The 20,843-nt window shown below is 44.5% G+C and overlaps 1 protein-coding gene across 1 annotated transcript in view; it reads right to left on the reverse strand.

Annotated features, from left to right (window-relative positions):
- LOC126252847 (UNC93-like protein) overlaps positions 1–20,843 on the reverse strand; it is a 432,164-nt gene that overhangs the window by 22,726 nt on the left and 388,595 nt on the right. Inside the window, exon 6 of the mRNA XM_049953795.1 lies at positions 9,925–10,192. Coding sequence (XP_049809752.1) covers positions 9,925–10,192 — 268 coding nt within the window. The remainder of the gene's footprint in view (positions 1–9,924; positions 10,193–20,843) is intronic.

Genomic DNA, 20,843 nt, shown 5'->3' on the forward strand with positions numbered 1-20,843 from the left:
GTTTATCTACTATATTACCCTTTTAATATCGTCATATACTTTCTCTATGTCTTCATCTTCAGCTTGAATTGCAGGCACGTATAACTGATCTATCGTTGTCGGTTTGCTGTCGATTCTGATAAAAACAACCATATCACTGAACTGTTCACAGTAACACACTCTATGCCCTACATTCCTATTCGTAACGAATCCTACTCCGATGATACCATTTCCCGCTGCTGTTCATATTACCCTTTCTCCTATGATCAGAAACCCTTGTCTTCTTACCATTTCACTTCACTGATACCTATATCTAGATTGAGCCTTTGCATTTCCCTTTCCATATTTTATGGCTCCCCTACCACGTTCAAGATTATGACATTCCACGCCCCGACTCGTAGAAAGTTATCGTTTCGTTGGTTATTGAGTCTATTGCTCATGGTCATCTCCCCCTTCGCGGTCCCCTCCGGGAGATCCGAATGGGGGACTATTCTGGAATCTTTTGCCAATGGAGAGATGATCATGACGCTTTGTCAATTACAACCCACGTGTCCTGTGGTTTCACGTTATATGTCTTTAATGCAGTGGTTTCCATTCCCTTTTGAATCCTGATGCCGTTGACCTTTACTGATTCTTCCGCTTTTTGGGGCAGTTTCTCACCGCAAGGAGAAGAGTGTGCCCTTAAGCCCTGTTCCCTCCTCCGCCCTCTTTGACAAGACCGTTATGATTATGAGTTTGACTTCTTATGCCGGAATTCTTTGGCCGACAATGCTTATTATTAACCAAATTGTAAACAATGATGGGTTTCGTACCTGGGACTGAGAACGTTTTGCTTACTGATCAAAGGCGCTAACCCTATGCGATAGCTGGACATACGTAGTTTTTTTTTTATTAATTCCGCTTTAGCTTGTCCTAAAGGGATGCTGTCGTTGTCAGTGCCATCGGACGTATGCCAAGTGTTGTGGTTTGGGGTGCCACTAGCTACAACTGTGCCTCCTAGAACAGGAGGGCCTTAGCACCGTTCTCAGAACATGTACTGTTCTACAAATATAATCATTAGCGCTTTGCTATATCCATAATCCTCCTTGATGTTGTAGTTTTCACAAACAGTAATGTACATACAAACAGCAGTGTACATGCGTCGCGGGACTTTGAAATCTTGTTGTATACTGAATGACAACGTGCCTTGAAAATTATTGACAAGACTGCGTGTATGTGGATATGTTGTTACTTTCGATAAAATTCTTCTGGTGTCTGCAAATTGATTTACAATGTTTTACTTGCAGTTGCTATTACAAATGATTAAAAAAACTAAACTACTGTCCGAACAGTTATCGGAAGGTGCAATAGTGCCGACTGACCGCCATATCATCCTAAGCCGATTGGCATCACTGGATTCAGATATCGAGGACATTTGGTCAGTATGCCGTTCTCCCGGCGTTGTAAGTTTTTGGACCGGAGCCGGTACTTCTAAATTAAGTAGCACCTCAGTTAGACTCTCAAGGGCTGAGTTCAGCTAGCTTGTCAACAGCACTCGGCAGACTTGGACGGTCACCCTTTCGAGTGTTAGCCAAGCCCAACAGCGCTTTACTTCTATGATCTGTCGGAAATCGGCGTTACCACTCAGGCAAGGCGGTTGCCGCTGGAGATGTTTACCATCACGATTTTGTTGTGTAGTCACCCTGCCGTAGCGGCTGCCTCTCATAACGGGGTCACACTATCAAAAAGTTTTACGGAAAAGAAATATCATTTTTCAAGCAATATGCCGCTTCTTGAAGTAGCTTGCCGAAGTATCAGTTTGTAACATCCTGTAAGATTTTTCTAGAAGTTTGATGAATGGGCGGATATCAAAATTTCAACTTTACTTAAGAACGCAAATGGAGAGGTATGTATAGAAGGGTGAAGTAGAGTCGAACACATTAACAAACAGTGTACTTGCCTGACAACGGCAAACTTACCTTGTGACACTGAACGCTTGTATTAATGAATAAAAGAAATAAATTATCCTTTGTTAGAAACTGTGAAAAGTTTCTGTAGGTGTGGTACAACTAAACAGATACCTCGTGTGCATTGTTTTACATGCTTTGTGAACCGAATGACCTTTCAGTTGGTGTGTCCCTTTCGGGTAATATACGCGCAGCGGCAAACAACATGAAGGGGCAGTTTTAAATGCTCACAGAGGATCAGGATTACGACAGGAGGATTTTAGAAATAGAAAACACAGTGACACCACCTTCATTCGCAAACAGTCAAGTAAATGGAACAACCGTTCCTAATTATTGTTGCTCAAACAGACAGATTTGTAGAAGACAGCACGGGTGGGAAATGCTAGTAATTCCATGCATATATCTGACGAAGCTCTATTTGTCCTGTGTAACAGCTATCATAGTCGATAAAACCTGAAATTGTGTAGGTAGCCATCACAGTTCTATCGCACCGCACCTCATTCTGCCTCGCAAACAAACGCATGCAACATTAAACACAGCGATTTATTCCGAAAGAACTCTCAAGTGAGTGAGTCTCTCTCTCTCTCTCTCCTCAATTGTACAGACGTTGTAAAACGTATGTTGAAGCCAGGGTGATTCAAGTTAAACATTTTGCGTTTACAGAGTGTTAAAAAGTGTAAAATACACTCCTGGAAATTGAAATAAGAACACCGTGAATTCATTGTCCCAGGAAGGGGAAACTTTATTGACACATTCCTGGGGTCAGATACATCATATGATCACACTGACAGAACCACAGGCACATAGACACAGGCAACAGAGCATGAACAATGTCGGCACAGTACAGTGTATATCCACCTTTCGCAGCAATGCAGGCTGCTATTCTCCCATGGAGACGATCGTAGAGATGCTGGATGTAGTCCTGTGGAACGGCTTGCCATGCCATTTCCACCTGGCGCCTCAGTTGGACCAGCGTTCGTGCTGGACGTGCAGACCGCGTGAGACGACGCTTCATCCAGTCCCAAAGATGCTCAATGGGGGACAGATCCGGAGATCTTGCTGGCCAGGGTAGTTGACTTACACCTTCCAGAGCACGTTGGGTGGCACGGGATACATGCGGACGTGCATTGTCCTGTTGGAACAGCAAGTTCCCTTGCCGGTCTAGGAATGGTAGAACGATGGGTTCGATGACGGTTTGGATGTACCGTGCACTATTCAGTGTCCCCTCGACGATCACCAGTGGTGTACGGCCAGTGTAGGAGATCGTTCCCCACACCATGATGCCGGGTGTTGGCCCTGTGTGCCTCGGTCGTATGCAGTCCTGATTGTGGCGCTCACCTGCACGGCGCCAAACACGCATACGACCATCATTGGCACCAAGGCAGAAGCGACTCTCATCGCTGAAGACGACACGTCTCCATTCGTCCCTCCATTCACGCCTGTCGCGACACCACTGGAGGCGGGCTGCACGATGTTGGGGCGTGAGCGGAAGACGGCCTAACGGTGTGCGGGACCGTAGCCCAGCTTCATGGAGACGGTTGCGAATGGTCCTCGCCGATACCCCAGGAGCAACAGTGTCCCTAATTTGCTGGGAAGTGGCGGTGCGGTCCCCTACGGCACTGCGTAGGATCCTACGGTCTTGGCGTGCATCCGTGCGTCGCTGCGGTCCGGTCCCAGGTCGACGGGCACGTGCACCTTCCGCCGACCACTGGCGACAACATCGATGTACTGTGGAGACCTCACGCCCCACGTGTTGAGCAATTCGGCGGTACGTCCACCCGGCCTCCCGCATGCCCACTATACGCCCTCGCTCAAAGTCCGTCAACTGCACATACGGTTCACGTCCACGCTGTCGCGGCATGCTACCAGTGTTAAAGACTGCGATGGAGCTCCGTATGCCACGGCAAACTGGCTGACACTGACGGCGGCGGTGCACAAATGCTGTGCAGCTAGCGCCATTCGACGGCCAACACCGCGGTTCCTGGTGTGTCCGCTGTGCCGTGCGTGTGATCATTGCTTGTACAGCCCTCTCGCAGTGTCCGGAGCAAGTATGGTGGGTCTGACACACCGGTGTCAATGTGTTCTTTTTTCCATTTCCAGGAGTGTATATGCGGTAGCACCCATGGAAACAAATAAAGTAGTACAGTCAACATGGGTCCAGAAACGCACTTCTTTCAAAATCTGTTGTTCATATGAGGTACTGAACGTGACGTCTATGTTCAATGCAGGAATTAGCGCATTCTTTGAAGTACAGCAACTGATCATGAAGTACCGCCCAGGAAAGAAACTGACTTTCGTATTCCCTTGCTGCTGACAGCAGCACAGAATTTACATCTACGAGATGTAGCACCCATTCCTCATCTGTGGTGTGCAGGCTGAGTTGCCACGAAAATGTTCGTTTTTCCAACTTAACACATTTGCACACACATTCAGACAACTGGTTAATGTGCTCATTTGGGATGTGACCACATCTGGCAGCAATAGAGACCTGACGACGACGGAGCATGCTGTGAATAACGTCATCAATGCCATGTTGAGGCAGTAGTAACCATTCTTCCTGCGAAGCTGCTCGCAAGTCTTGGAGAATGACTGGTGGATGTTGACATGATGGAACCCGTCTCTCTACTGCATCCCAGATATGCTCAATGGGATTCAAACTGGAAGACCGAGCAGGCCACGCCATGAGTGCAGGATCTTCCATTTCTAAGAAAACATCGGTCACTCGTGCTCTATGAGGTCGAGCATTATCGTCCATCAACACGAAGTCTGGGTTCACGGCAACCCCAGCAACCGTGCATTACGTCCCAAGACCTCGTCACTGCACCTGACAACAGTTCAGGCCTTCCGATTCACCCGTAAAGTTTCATGAAGAGGTGTTAGAGTGGTCAACATAATCCCTGCCCACAACATTAGCGATCCTCCTCGATACCGGTCTCTTTTCACAATGTTCGGATCTCGAAATCATGCTCCACATTCCGTTCAGAAGCGAATCAGTCGAGAATCACTCTCTAGACCACCACGGGACTCTTCTGTGAAAAGGATATTGGCCACTTCCTCGACTATACAGGTGGAATTCTGATGAATCCACACATGCAACAGGTCTCCAACAATAAAGACCAATCTGTCGAAGCCTTCTCCATACCGTTTGCCTCGATACGAAACGTCCAGTGGATGCTGCGAGGTATGATGCCAGTTGCTACGCTGTACTAAGCCGGTACTGTCGTGTCTTTACAGCTGAATAACGGCCCTCTCTTTCTGGTGTCACACGTGGTCGGCTCTGCGCTGGGCTTCAGAATACGGTTACGGTCTTTATAAACTGTCGCCACATCCGAGAAACAGTATAATGATTTACGTTAGGTCATCGAGGCAAATGAGTTTGCGCTGTCCTGCTTCCATTCTTCCTACGGGCCTCCACTGCAGAATTTCTGGCAGGTGTCTTCTCTGTACCATACTGCACCATCTGTGACTGTGTACACAACGATTGTGGATGTGGGACTACCCGACAAAACCACTGCGGTTGATAGATGCCCTGACGTCGTGGCTGGTGCGGTTTTCCGTTGACAAAAGTGCCATCTTTCGTGCAGAATACGATCGTACGGACATCTGCTGACAGTTTTCATGAATATATCGTGAACTAAACACAGGACGGGGAAGCAGCGGTTTGTTGCTTGAATTCTGGACAACAATGTATATTTGATGCACGTGACAAAAGAGCTGGAGTCCTGTAACTTGTACAGTCCTTTGCATTTGCCCTCTAGGGTAATGCAATAGTTCTACTTTTTGTGAAGACGGGTGATATTACACCTTTATATTATTTAGGTACCACAGTAAGCAATGTACTTTTGATTTTGTCATTATTGTTTCGTAGGAGCTCTGCAGGGTTGCCATCTTTACCCAAAACTGGAAACTCCTCTTATGGCAAAAGTAGCCAAGCCCAAACATTTTGGCGGGTCTACTACATGTTTTTTTTTTTTTCGGTTTGAATTTTCATCAATATGCGATCTTAAGTACTTAGAACTGTACGCCTTGTTTATAATTTCTGGTTGGTAAACTAAGTTCATAGCAGGCGGGATGTATTTGATAGTGCAAAACAGAGTGCCCAGTTTCTTTTCAAAGTTTAAAGCTTGCTTAATTTGTTAGTATGGAACATAAACTGAAATTTTCGAAAAAAAAATTCATTTATGAAGACGGTAACTAACTTTTATAATTTCTGTTTATGTGTTGGTTTACTTGTTGACACTATCACTATTTATGAAACATTCTTAACTGGTTTCAGACACATTGTCCATCTTCAGATGCTCAGGGTGAAGTTTAGGATGCAAATTTTCTCACATTGTCAACAAATAAACATTGGTCACTAAATGCTCCTCTCAGCAACTACAGATGGTCAACGTGGCTGAAACGATTAAGGTTGTGTCATAAAAAAGTGATTGTGTCAACAAGTAAAGAAAAATAATAAAAATAATTGTGTTCGGAAGTCTTCTATGAAGGTGTTTAGTTGAAGTGCAGCCTTGTGAAGAAGTGAAACGTAGACCATGAACAGTTCAGACAAAAAGAGATTAGAAGCTTCCGAAATACGGTATTGTAGAATAATACTGAAGATAAGATGATACACGATTGTAATCAGACTTTCGCTACCTGAGCCAATGTAGACGGAAAGATATTTACTTTAAGGGTACTTAACATGACAGGAATGATGTTCAGATTGTGCGCTGCAGGATTTGCGCTGTTTGTAGTTTTAGTGTCATCACTTGCCGTTAGGTGCCGTTGCCGATACCGCGACGTAGGGTTAAAAAACGAGCATCAGTGTACATTTAGTTGGCAGACATTCAACATGGGCCTGGATAAGGTGGACAGGGCTATTCTAGGAAATCTATCTTATTAAGACAGCAGCAGTAGTACTGTTGCTCTTCGCGAGTCTCGATGCATCAGAGGAATACAGGGAAGTCCTCTTTCCACACCGGGGATGAAGAACACGATTCTAAAGTTTGAATTAACTGGCCATTTGGGAATTGCCTCTGAGATTGACCGACGGAAAATTGTGTCACAGATTGTTCAAGAAGTTACTACTGGCATGGCTGAGAATACAGGGCAGAATGTGCGATCTTGCACCAGTGAGACGACATGTGTAAACACCGTGTTTCATCGTTCTAACAGTGTCATCAAGAATTGTGAAACGGTAAGTCTAATGCGGTTCTAGGCTGTCGTGGATGGAGATGGTCATCGCATTGAGCAATGTTTGTGACCTGAAGCAGGAACATGATACCCCATTATCAAATGCTATCCGGTCATGTGGAAATTAAAATGTGTTGGTGTGAATGGTTTACTCACTATTGATCTTCCACATGTCCAAACAAAATAATGTTTCCCCAAAGTTTCACTGTCCTACGGTCACTTGTTTTTCATGGTCACCATTTCAGGGAGCGGAAGTTTAATTACAGCCACAGGCTGCAACTACTGGAAAAGTGGTGCATCTAACTGGGAAGAAATGGCCTTTATGGCACATAACGGTCGAAAGAACGGAACGGTCGATAATACGCGTCCTGAAGGAACAAGGGACCTATTTCGCAATGTAAGGAAGTTGAGAAAGGGGAAGGGGAAGAGGGGAAATTGTAGAGGGAGGCCAAGACTTGAATACAGTGGGCAGGCTCGAACTGATGTAGGTTGCAATAACTAGACAGGGAGGAAGAGTCTCAGACAGAATAAACTTGCCCCGAGGGTTGCATCAGAGCAGTCTTTGGACTGAAGATACTCTGTTTCCTTTGGTTCATGACACCGGTCAGCGAAAACTTCTGAAAACGTACAGGGTGATTCAAAAGAGAGAGAAGAGGTATCAGTTGTTTACTGCAGAAAAACTATGAAAGATAACAACACCTTGTGCGTGTCACTGGATAGAGAAGAATTTAATATTTTGACATAGCTGTACTGTTGTTTGTAGCAACATGGCGACTAAACCACAAGAAAAACAAATTTTTGCGTTGGAATTTACAGTCCATTACTAAAGTGTAATGTGCGTTCCGCCGTAGAGTCAACAAGAAGCCGCCTCTGCACATGCATTTTATGACTGGCATAAAACTGCTAGGAAGCTCGTTGCATATGCAAAGAAGGAGCACTGGTCGGCCACGCACGTCTGATGAAAATGTCTGTTAAAATGAATCCAAGATGCGGTCACACGAAGTCGTGGGAAGTCCACACGAATTTCCACTTCCTCAAACAAAGGTGTGACTTCTTACTAAACGACATCTGCTTATGAAGCCTTACAAGTTTCAGTAACTGCAGCTATTATTGCTTCCTGGTGACCATAACAGAAGGTACGAATTTTACATTTCAGTTCTCCAGGATATGGTAGAGGACGCTTTTTCCGAACGACTCATCTTCCTGGACGAATCGCTGTTTCATGTATCCTGTAAAGTAAAGCGCCATAATGTAAGAATATGTGTCCAGAAGAAGACTTCCTCAAACTATGGTGTGGTTTCTCCGGAAACTACGCATGCATATGACGCCTTAGAAGTTGCAGTTTCTGCAGCGATTATTGCGTCCCGGAGAGCTTAACAGAAGGTACGAATTTTGCACTTCAGTTCTCCTGGATATGGCAAAGGACATTTTTTCCGAACTACTCATCTTTCCCGAGGAATCAGTATTAAAAGTAAAAAGCATCGCTGAATGGTATCATGAATCAAAGGAAACAAAGAATATTATTATGGAATTACGATAAAATGAATACCCTTAGCTGCATACAGGTGTTGATATAGGTCAACCGGGACAGTTGAAAATGTGTGCCCCGACAGGGAGTCGAACCGAGGATCTCCTGATTACATGGCAGACGCGCTATCCATTTTTTTTCTGCCAGCACGGTAGCTCAGCGTGTTCGGTCAGAGGGCTGCTCGCTCTCTGTAGTAAAAAACTGAATAAAGGAATCAACGATCAACCTGAACGGATGTCTTGTGACGTCCGCCCAGACCAAACGCAACGAACAATACCGAACAAAGTGAAGAAACAAAATCCATCTGATCCACATAGGATAGTGCGACTGCAGGGACTTATCTCTGGCACGCCTCCCCTGAGACCCACATTCGCAACTTAATTATGCCGCACTATATTCATAGTGCCCCTGCCCATTATATTCATTTTATTACTCGCGGCTTTACTGCCGATTCCCGTAAGAGTTCGGGCACTGTTTGTCCATCCGCACAGAAGAAGATGGTCAAATGGCTGGTGAGCCGTATATATGATCTTCGGTCTAAAGCTTTGATGCAGGTCTCCAGGCAATTTTACGCTGACCGAGTCTCTTCATCCCTGCCTAGTTATTGCGAGCTACCTCTACTCGATGTCTGGAAAGTAAAATGCCGTAGTATAAAAGTATGGGTGTCACAAAATACTGGTGTCGTCGTCGAACATGAAAGAGACGTGTTATCTGCCGTTTCTGTTTGCAAAGTTCATGGACCTTTCTTTTTGTTTTGCGGAGGAAACTGTGAGAGGAATGTCATACCTGAACATGTTGCAAAATTGGTTGTTTCCTCAGCTTCACAAAAAATCCAGTTGTTTCATTTTTATGGATGACGGCGCCCCATCTCACTTTACGCCGTTATCTTAACAACACCATCCCATAACGCTGAATTGGAAGAGGAGGACTACAAGATCTTGTTCACTGCTTTTGGACTCCCACGTCATCTGAGTACAGAATTTGCGTGTTTTTTCTCTTCCACCTATGGCAGTTACTCTTCAAGAGCTGTGAAAGCGAACTGTTGAAGCTGGCGATTCTATAAACGGGGAACTGTTAATTTGGTTCGTGTGTAGCACGAAATGGACTACAATTTCAATGTTTCTCGAGCAACGCACAGTGTTCGTGTGAGTGTGTTCGGTAGTGCATGTAAGACCATAAGACTTTAAATCTTCCTCTATCCAGTGACATACGCAGAGTGTTTCAGTCTTTCACATTTTGTCTGTTCTTTCTCTTTGAATCCACTTCTCTTTTCCCTTTACGAGTGCTGTGCGTTACCGTTGATCTGCGCGAGCCAGACGCCGTCGCAGGCGCCCCAGACGCCGGACAGCACGAAGTAGACGGCGCGGTCGTCGGCGTGCGGCCGCCACGCCAGCAGCGCGGCCAGCAGGCCGGCGTGCAGGGCGGCAGCGGCGCACACCACGGGCAGCCGGCCCGTCGCCTTCACCAGCCAGCTGGCGCCCAGCGCCGACGCCGAGTTGCACGCCCCGTAGCAGATCATCACCCAGCCGATGTTCTCCACGCCCCACGCGCACGTCACATACGACTGCAACACAGCGCGTCTCCGCTGAAACCTTCCGATGCACAATCAAAATACGGGAATCGTGGTTCAATGTTGCCACTTTTTTTGGGTGTCAGCAAGTGTTTTTTTTTTTTTTTTTTTTTTGGAGGGGTGGGGTTTGGGATAGAGTCATCAGTCTTCTGACTGGTTTGATGCGGCCCGCCACGAATTCCTCTCCTGATCCTACCTCTTCATCTCAGAGTAGCACTTGGGATTGCGTTTAACGTGCGAGTAAGTTGGAGCTTCCACGTAGCGCGCTTACCCAGGTTATTCACAATGCTATCAATCACAGGGCAGGATGAGCAAACTAGTGGGCAGGGCTTTTCACAAATTTGAATAAACTTTACGTCTCCTATAGTGAACCAGGTTTTGTTACAGTATACATGATGAATCGGCCGGCCGAAGCGGCCGCGCGGTTCTGGCGCTGCAGTCTGGAGCCGCGAGACCGCTACGGTCGCAGGTTCGAATCCTGCCTCGGGCATGGATGTGTGTGATGTCCTTAGGTTAGTTAGGTTTAACTACTTCTAAGTTCTAGGGGACTAATGACCTCAGCAGTTGAGTCCCATAGTGCTCAGAGCCATTTGAACATGATGAATCAGCTGCCCCTACACACCGCTTTTGTGCAACCTGCAGTACGAACGCACGGGATTTTCGTATTCTCTCACACGCTGCATGCAAACCATTAACCCTACAGAAAAAAAATGAGCAGAACGTTTTTTTTAGGAAATTTAATCTGCTTAAAGTTTGTACTGGGATATATTTTAGATGAATGCCACGAATTCCGATTTTTTCAAGAAAAAAGTATTCGAAGATCATTCTCAAAGACTCATCTAGAATAAATTGAAGAAGATGGCTCCCCCCCTTTTTTTTTTTTTTTTTTTTTAGGAGTAATAATTTGCGTGTAGCAGGCGAGAAAATATGACAATCTCGTGTGTGGTTTTTGTAAATCATGGCCTCCATCGATAATGTATTGCAGTACAAAATTTAACTACATTACATTTCCTACAAGAAAAGGCCTGTTCATTTGTTTTTGTGGGTATAATAGATTGCTTGTAGCGGGCAAGAAAATATGACAATTGCGTGTCTGGTTTTTTAAGGCGTTGCAACATAATTTCACCCACAAGAAGGGTCTTGTTCATTTGTTTTGGTAGGACTGATACATTCTATGAGGCTCCTGTTTATATATTTTGGTTGGACTAATAGTTTGCGTGTAGTGGACGACAGTTTACGGCAATCTCTTGTGTGGATCCTTTCAAGGCATTGCTACATTATACTACCTGCAAGAAGGGTGGGTAAAGCTAATTATTTGCGTGTAGCGGGCGAGAAAGTGCGACTTACCTACGGCACTCTAGTGTGCGGCTATTTTCGAGGCACTTCTACATTATATTGCCTACAAGAAGGGTAGTGCTAAAACTCTGCGTGTAGCGGGCGAGGGCCATGCTTATATGTTCCGGTAGGTTTAATATTTTGTGTGTAGTGGGCGAAAAATGTGACAATCTCGCACGTTGTTTTTTAAAGCATTCTAGGTTGTGCACCACACTCATTCGCTTCTTACATCTAAAAGTCAAAGCGAAACGCTTGCGAGTACACTCTGCGCTTAGCGCTCAGCGCTCTTACACACGCAACATTATTCTGTTGAGTTACGAATTTTAACACTGGAATTTTAACACTGGAATACAAAGGACACTTTCGTGGGAGACGCTGTTACAGAGAGAGTCTTTCTAAAATCAGTGCCGTATGTAAGCCCCCACTGCTGAAATTTTGATGTCAAGGACGTTTCAGTCATAAATACTACAGTTCAAATTTATGGAGGAGAAGTGTTGTCTGAAGAATACGAGTTGATTTATATGCAGAAAGGTACGTGTTGCTGATTATTTTCATCTAAACCTGAATTCCTTATTACCAAGTACTACGGCGTCTTGTAGATTGTTCAGATTAATGCAGACTGGGTTGGTAGCATCAACCTGTTGACATGGTCAGTTTAATTTGTGAGAAGGTTATTATTCTTTTCTAAATGGATTAATGAAATTTATTTGAGGACCTGTCCTTCAGTTTTCCTTTATACATCCTTACGTATTCTGGTTGATCCATAGCGACAGAGTAGTAGTGGCTTTAGATAAGGTTTCAGCTTTCGCCGAGGAGTTCCAGCTTCATTGACGAGCAGCCGATTAGTTTCATCAGCTACTTGTATAACCACTGCCTTATTCAAAGTTTGGTAGGGAATTTTACACCGTTCAGTACATTTCTCTTAAGAAGAAAAAACTGCTGTTCTAATTAGTAGCATTAAGAACTTTCCATCATTTTTTACGTTTCTCAATATAGTTCAGTCTTTAAGCACTCCACCATCAGGGCCGGCCGGAGTGGCCGAGCGGTTCTAGGCGCTACAGTCTGGAACCGCCCGACCGCTACCGTCACAGGTTCGAATCCTGCCTCGAGCATGGATGTGTGTGATGTCCTTTGGTTAATTACATTTAAGTAGTTCTAAGTTGTAGCGGATTGATGACCTCAGCAGTTACGTCCCATAGTGCTCAGAGCCATTTGAACCACCATCAGGGCAAGCTTGGCGCAGCACCATTTTGTCTGACTAGAATTCAGCTGATGATGGGATGAGATGGGTCTCCTCTTCATTGACGTCTTCGGTGACCTTGAGGCCATGGTGAGGATTTCTGGCGTTGATGGGTGTATGATACAAAGCAGATGGAGATGACTTGCAGAGGCAGTGTACAAGATTTGTCGTATTCCTGATTTATGAAATCTGAGAGGGAAGGCAAATAATCTTTTATATGACAGGTTAGCCGCCAGGCTATCCGGTCGTCAGTACAATTAATTTAACCTTGTAAGAATCATTATAATGAGTATATCACCACACACAAATCGGTGCTACTTAAACCAGAGTGTCTTCTTGTGAGAACGACAGTCACGACCCACTTACCACCCACTTACCACCCAAAACGGTTATGCCCGGATAATGCCAAGCCATTTTCTCAACTAGAGAATCCACATCTGTACAGATACTGAGAATATGTTACTGTACTGTGCTCCACACCTCTATTTTCACGTTATGAGAAGTTTTCTATAGCACTTTCCTATAAACAACTATCTGCACACGCCATGGAGCAGCCCTTCTCTGTACAACAATTAATCTCGCTCTAGTCGAACAACAAAAGCAGTCGTAGCAGCTCATCTCATTCCGCCCACAATTTTTTAAGTCGGTTGCTGTAGGAAAAATGGCCACACCTATGCAAAATGAATCAGCCTCCAGATAAAAGTCCCGTAATGAACTCCATGCCAAAGACAGTCCCCTGATCTCACTGACGAAGCAGAAAGATTGGTCGTCACGGAAAGGATATTTGCAAGCAGCTTTTGTTTCGTCTGTGCAGTGATCAGTGAGTGTCAGCGCCCATAAACAAATAACTGCGTCGTTAATTGATTAAGAAATGCCACTTTCACACGTTAATTAGAACCAAAAGTGGGCAGTCCTAGGATCTGTGTTGTGGTTTCTTTTGTATTACGTATTTATAATACACTCCTGGAAATGGAAAAAAGAACACATTGACACCGGTGTGTCAGACCCACCATACTTGCTCCGGACACTGCGAGAGGGCTGTACAAGCAATGATCACACGCACGGCACAGCGGACACACCAGGAACCGCGGTGTTGGCCGTCGAATGGCGCTAGCTGCACAGCATTTGTGCACCGCCGCCGTCAGTGTCAGCCAGTTTGCCGTGGCATACGGAGCTCCATCGCAGTCTTTAACACTGGTGGCATGCCGCGACAGCGTGGACGTGAACCGTATGTGCAGTTGACGGACTTTGAGCGAGGGCGTATAGTGGGCATGCGGGAAGCCGGGTGGACGTACTGCCGAATTGCTCAACACGTGGGGCGTGAGGTCTCCACAGTACATCGATGTTGTCGCCAGTGGTCGGCGGAAGGTGCACGTGCCCGTCGACCTGGGACCGGACCGCAGCGACGCACGGATGCACGCCAAGACCGTAGGATCCTACGCAGTGCCGTAGGGGACCGCACCGCCACTTCCCAGCAAATTAGGGACACTGTTGCTCCTGGGGTATCGGCGAGGACCATTCGCAACCGTCTCCATGAAGCTGGGCTACGGTCCCGCACACCGTTAGGCCGTCTTCCGCTCACGCCCCAACATCGTGCAGCCCGCCTCCAGTGGTGTCGCGACAGGCGTGAATGGAGGGACGAATGGAGACGTGTCGTCTTCAGCGATGAGAGTCGCTTCTGCCTTGGTGCCAATGATGGTCGTATGCGTGTTTGGCGCCGTGCAGGTGAGCGCCACAATCAGGACTGCATACGACCGAGGCACACAGGGCCAACACCCGGCATCATGGTGTGGGGAGCGATCTCCTACACTGGCCGTACACCACTGGTGATCGTCGAGGGGACACTAAATAGTGCACGGTACATCCAAACCGTCATCGAACCCATCGTTCTACCATTCCTAGACCGGCAAGGGAACTTGCTGTTCCAACAGGACAATGCACGTCCGCATGTATCCCGTGCCACCCAACGTGCTCTAGAAGGTGTAAGTCAACTACCCTGGCCAGCAAGATCTCCGGATCTGTCCCCCATTGAGCATGTTTGGGACTGGATGAAGCGTCGTCTCACGCGGTCTGCACGTCCAGCACGAACGCTGGTCCAACTAAGGCGCCAGGTGGAAATGGCATGGCAAGCCGTTCCACAGGACTACATCCAGCATCTCTACGATCGTCTCCATGGAAGAATAGCAACCTGCATTGCTGCGAAAGGTGGATATACACTGTACTAGTGCCGACATTGTGCATGCTCTGTTGCCTGTGTCTATGTGCCTGTAGTTCTGTCAGTGTGATCATGTGATGTATCTGACCCCAGGAATGTGTCAATAAAGTTTCCCCGTCCTGGGACAATGAATTCACAGTGTTCTTATTTCAATTTTCAGGAGTGTATATTATGTAGTTTTTAAGAAAAAGAAATTGTGATGTTCTCATTTGGTATTTAAATTTATCATTCTATATTTCATGTTAACGGTGTGACATGGGATTATGACAATTGCTGTTGACTGTACAGGACTATAAAATAACATGAAATGTTACTGACCGGTTTCGATACACCTTAAGGTGTATATTATGTACTATACTACTGTACTATACTATTATGTGAAGTTAAGTAGAGATCATCATCATCATCATGAGTCCGTAAAAGTATATTCACGCGATTTCTTGGATTATATTTTGGCCTGAACGATTACTAGTGTTTTGTTTTGCACACGATTCAATTATATGTGGTATTCCGTGTATGTTGTAGCAGTTGGCTAGTGTAATAACGTACTGTACTTTTATGGTTTATGGTAGCAATTTACTTTCGATTAATTGTCATTTACTGTGTGTTAGTCAATATTATTCATTCTGTTTATGTGTTTTAAATTTGAGTAAGCTTGATCAATGTTGGGTATTCATGCTACGGACGGAGTATTTCGGTGGGCGTTGTGAATATTAGTAGAACCAGTTGAATACTGTTTAACATCTCACACACGATAAAATTATAAAATGTCGAATTAAAACACCTTCAGCAGTCTAAATTTCCAGTTGTTTTTATTTAAGCAAGCATTTCCAGAGCTACGTTACGCCGTCTTCAGGTCCTCTAGCCAACGTGTAGAAAGAATCCTACCACTGGTCCAGTGAAAATGGGGTGCAGCATTCAGTGACTGGCGTGAGTAGATTTCTTCTTGACACAGCGAAAACTTCGATCATCTCTTGCCGACTGTTTAACAGTCGGAAAGTATTGAACCTAGGGACTGCCATGTGACAAATAGATCGACGGATACCAGTCAATGCTATCCCCCATTTAGACTGGACCAGAGGTAGGATTCTTCCTACACGTCGGTTAGGGGGCCCGAAGATGGCATAATACAGCTATGAAACCGGTTGGGCCACCAAAATAGCAACTGGAAATTTAGAGTGCTGGAGGTGTTTTGAATCGACATTTTATAACAGGACCGTGTTTATGATGTTAAACAAGTTCGCGGGAATCGATGAATAGTTACGCGATCCACTTACACTTTCACTTAATTGCTTCCTTTTAATTTTTAGTAGACTCTAGTGTGTGTAGTGCATGTTTTTAGCAACTCCATCTGCATGCAATTTTTGTGGTTCTGTGTGGACTGGTGGGAGCCAAGTGGTAGGGGGAAACTGATCACGATTTACAGTGTGGCCGTTCCAAAGGGGAGATTCCTAGTGCAGCAGGGGTTCATAGGTCAACAGTCAACATCTCCGGTTGAGTGCTGTATTTGCAGGCACCGGGATGACGATGTATGCGGGGTGAACGAAATGTGCGATGGAATAATGTCTGTGGATACAGGGCTTTCAGAAGAATTGGAGATACAGATGATGCTTGTGTTTCTGCCGGGTCATATGATTATCAGAGCACGCTTGCAGCTGTTGAAAACATGACAGAAGTTCATCGCTAAAATGGTTAGTTGCTGGAGTGATGACTGAACGTTGTGAGAGAATCAGTAGCCATTTTGGGATACGATTTGTTTTCTGTTTTTAGAAAGCAGAAGGAGCCAGTCTGGCACCGAACCTAGGGAAAGGATTTGAGGGCTCGCTTCTTTGTATGTGGGAGCGTAGGCCATTGGTATATTCTGAAAGTTTTCGTAGGTAGGAAATGCATCTTTGTTATTAAACGTTCCTTTCGACAGAAGCTCGCCCTGAATGTAGAAAAATAGGTGCTGATGAGCTGCGGAGAGACATTGGAAACAAGGAATGTCTGGCTATTCTGTCACTGTTTGGACTCATCCGGTTGCTGCGATACCCGTCTTGCAGCTGCAGCTTTCGGCATAAAACTGCAGCATGGCGTTTCGACAATTAGATGAAGTACAGGCGCTACTGAACCATGAGTTGCATTCAGTCTGTAATCGCCATTCCAAACGTATGACTGTTCACGTGGCTCACCAGTGATTTATCTAGCGAAAGTATGCTGTATGGGATTATGTATAACCTGTGGTCAGGTTCCTGTAACTTCTCGCAAATCTAGCTACTAATGATTATTCTGTGGTTGTCTCTCAAATCCAACCCCGTATCATCCATATGGCCGTCCTTTACCAGTACGGCCTTGCCACACTCATACCTGCATCATACGTATTAACTATATCAGTGTTCGTACTTGATATGATCACAGTACTCCGTCAGATTTTCATATATGATGTTATTGTACCATGCTGATTTCATATGAATACACGCAGAGGAAATACATGTTGTAATTCCACTGGACCTGAGTTCAGGTATTTGGAAATGCAATGTCGTTTCATTTTAGGTGTTGTTAATGCTGAACGTGTTTCATCTCGACAAATGGCCGGAAATAAAAATAAACTTGTGTTAAATTCATTTTTGCGGCCTTATTGTCTGTAGTTCCTTCATAATTATTGAATTTCGCCGCTCCCACCAACTCATGATTAAAAACTTGAACTGCACCACTGCACCTTTATTTCTCTCAGACATTAAATACGTACACAGCAACACAGTTTAACGGCGTAACGCACCTCACATACGATGAATCGCAGAAGAAGAGTTTAGATCAAAGAAAACACTAACGGCGAAGTTAAAAACACTACACAAAATCCACGAGTCATATTTCGCCAGATAGAGACAGACAAATAATAGTAACGCTGTATTGTCGTGTGTCTGAATCAAAAAATGCATAGATCTACAAAGCAAATGGGAATAGGCGGGAATCAACAGAAATAACTCAAAAATGGGCAAGCAGATGTTTTCTGATTTGCAACGAACTATGTTTCGATCTAGAAAGAAAACCAGTTTAAGATTCTTTCATGAAGCCGTTGACGTTCTATTTCAATAAAGTGACACATGTTTGATGAGAAAAAACACGTATTTCCTTGTGGTTGCAAAGACTGAATTACAATACCTTCATTACATTTCTGTTAGCCACGAAAATCTAAGACGGCGTAGCAGACAGTTTTTATAAAGAAAATAGCGAACCAGGAAATGCTTCATAATTCCTAAATATCGTATGTATTGGATTGGATGTGCATCTTAATCTCCTTCTCGCCCCTCTTTTTATCACTCTCCACCCCGTCCCCCTCCCTTTGTCCACCTCCTCTTCCTCCCTCTATCTCTGTCCATCACACTTCCCCCGCTCCCTGTACATCTCTTTTCTCATACTCTCTCCATCCATCTTCTCCTCCCTCATCTCTCTGTCCATACTCATTTTCATTCGGGAGGACGACGGTTCAATCCCGCGTCCGGCCATCCTGATTTAGATTTTCCGTGATTTCCCTCAGTCACTCCAGGCAAATGCCGGGATGGTTCCTCTGAAAGGGCACGGCCGACTTCCTTCCCCATCCTTCCCTAATCCGATGAGACCGATGACCTCACTGTCTGGTCTCCTTCCCCAAACAACCCCACCCCATACTTATCTTCCCCTTCTTTATGTCCATTTCCTTCCACCTTCTCTTCAATCTCCACCTCCCCACTGTCTCTGGCTTTATTAATTGTTATTGTAAACGGAATCTTGATTAGGAATATGAGTCAAAATGATTGGGTTAAACGTTTGGAATCATTTGTACACGAAGTACGAGACAGACCTATTCAGCTGCTGAATCTGTGAGGTTAGTGGCTCGTAATGACAGTATTTGGCATGGTTTTACTCTACGAACGGTAGGATTATAAATTTAGCCACTAAGACAATTTTACTGTTAAAAATGACTGCACATTTTCACAGCACAGCTTAGCATATTCTTTCTTGCATCCGGAGTAATAGAAAGTGGAAGTTCTACTCGATTTGCCTCCAAACGCAGTCTACGCTCTTCGTCAGCCTTAGTGAATTGACAATCATGTAGTTGACTTGGTTGCGCGTTCATCCAACGATGTTTCGACGCCTTACTGGTGGCACTTTCTCCAGAGAAGTAGACCAAAGACCGAAATCAACTGAATGTTTGGAGCACACTAAATTACTACGAGCAGACGTCAGTCCAATCTTCGATCACACCAAAGATATGATTACCACCGATTACAAACGTTTGGCCTTCTGTTTTGTCAACGTTCCTAATTATTTTGTCCGTAAGTTCCAACTGAATGAGTCGAACTCTATAGTATCTGTTGTTTTGGAATCGCAATGGAACGCTCTTTATAAATTCTTGTTTGATTTGCTTCCAAACGCTGTCTACGCTCTTCGGCTGTTGCAGTGAATCGATGATCACGTAGCTGACTTGCGATTCGACGCCTCAATGGTGACATTTTTTCCAAGAAGTAATCCACAAACTGAAAACATTTCAATGTTTTCAGCACACCAAATAACCACGAACTGACTTCACTCTAATCTTTTCAACACACCAAAGATAAGATCACCACCAATAACACACTGAAATATCGCTTTAAAATGTATTATCTTTCGCAAAATATTAATATTCAATGCAGAATTTGTTATTGTTATAAAACATGAGACATCAGAACTGTCAAACTGAACGTCACATCTTTTTCATGAAAACATGTGTCGGCAGAGCTGTCAAACCGATCGTTATATTTCTTTCACCGAGATTTTCATACAAAAATACGATCCGAATTTCAGACTTTCCCAGTGGATTTTCCAAAAATGTTGCTTTCGTACAAACCTTGTCCTGGCAATTACGAAAAAAAAAAAGACTCAAATCTGTCGATTTGTTCTCAAATGATGATCTTTCATACACACAGCAAAGGATTTTTATTTATATAGGATACGTTCAGAAGACCAATACATGATGGAGTAATGGATAATCGATCAGATAATCTATCTATGATGATCCCTCCATGTGAAACGGAAGCCGCCATAAAATTTTAATAGATGAACCCAGCTTGTTTTAAGAGCTGCAAATTAAATCGATTAATGACGCCAGTAATGATTTGTTTGTTTAATGGTGTCCATTCTGATCAGATGACTGACCGATAATTGGACATATATTCACTGAACATTTCCATTAAATCTGTCTCTGTATTACAAACGTTAAGTTCCCATATGTTTTGGCATTGCTGAAGTTCAGAACCTCGTGCGTTTTCCTGCTGTATAAATTCCAAATGATGTTCTTAGGATGTCAGAATGAATAAGGTGTAAATTGCCCTTGATGCTGTAATACCAATGTAAGTCACGTATTGATGGTAAGAATGGACTCAGTAAATCTTCCGTATGAGCCAAATGGGAAATATTTCACACAGGGAGGAGACGTGACCTTATTCCGTTCCAGTGTGTTAAAAGAAAGGCTCCTCAGGCTGAAATCGACACAGTGCTTCCTGATTTATCTGTCATAGCTGTCGCAATGGGTTCCGGAAAGCGATTTTCTCCTTTTAAGATCTTTTCTGGTCGGGTACAACCTCCTAAATGGGTCACAATTAAATCTAGCAAGATAAATGCCGGTAAACACATGTTACATGGCTTGTACGGTTTGATTTGCACAAACCTCGGCTTAAAACAGTTTTCTGGCGAGACCTCATATCATTGAGAATTTTAGCAGAAATGCAAAAATTTCTTAAATTGAAATGTGCAATGGGATAAAGTAAACGACAGACACAAGTAATTCTCTTATGTGCTAATAAGTTTGTATTTCCTCGCGAATCGGCTTGTTGCATCCGCTTTTCCTGAAAGAAAAC

The sequence above is a fragment of the Schistocerca nitens genome, chromosome 4 (genome assembly GCF_023898315.1).
Source record: "Schistocerca nitens isolate TAMUIC-IGC-003100 chromosome 4, iqSchNite1.1, whole genome shotgun sequence".
NCBI classification, from domain to species: domain Eukaryota; kingdom Metazoa; phylum Arthropoda; class Insecta; order Orthoptera; family Acrididae; genus Schistocerca; species Schistocerca nitens.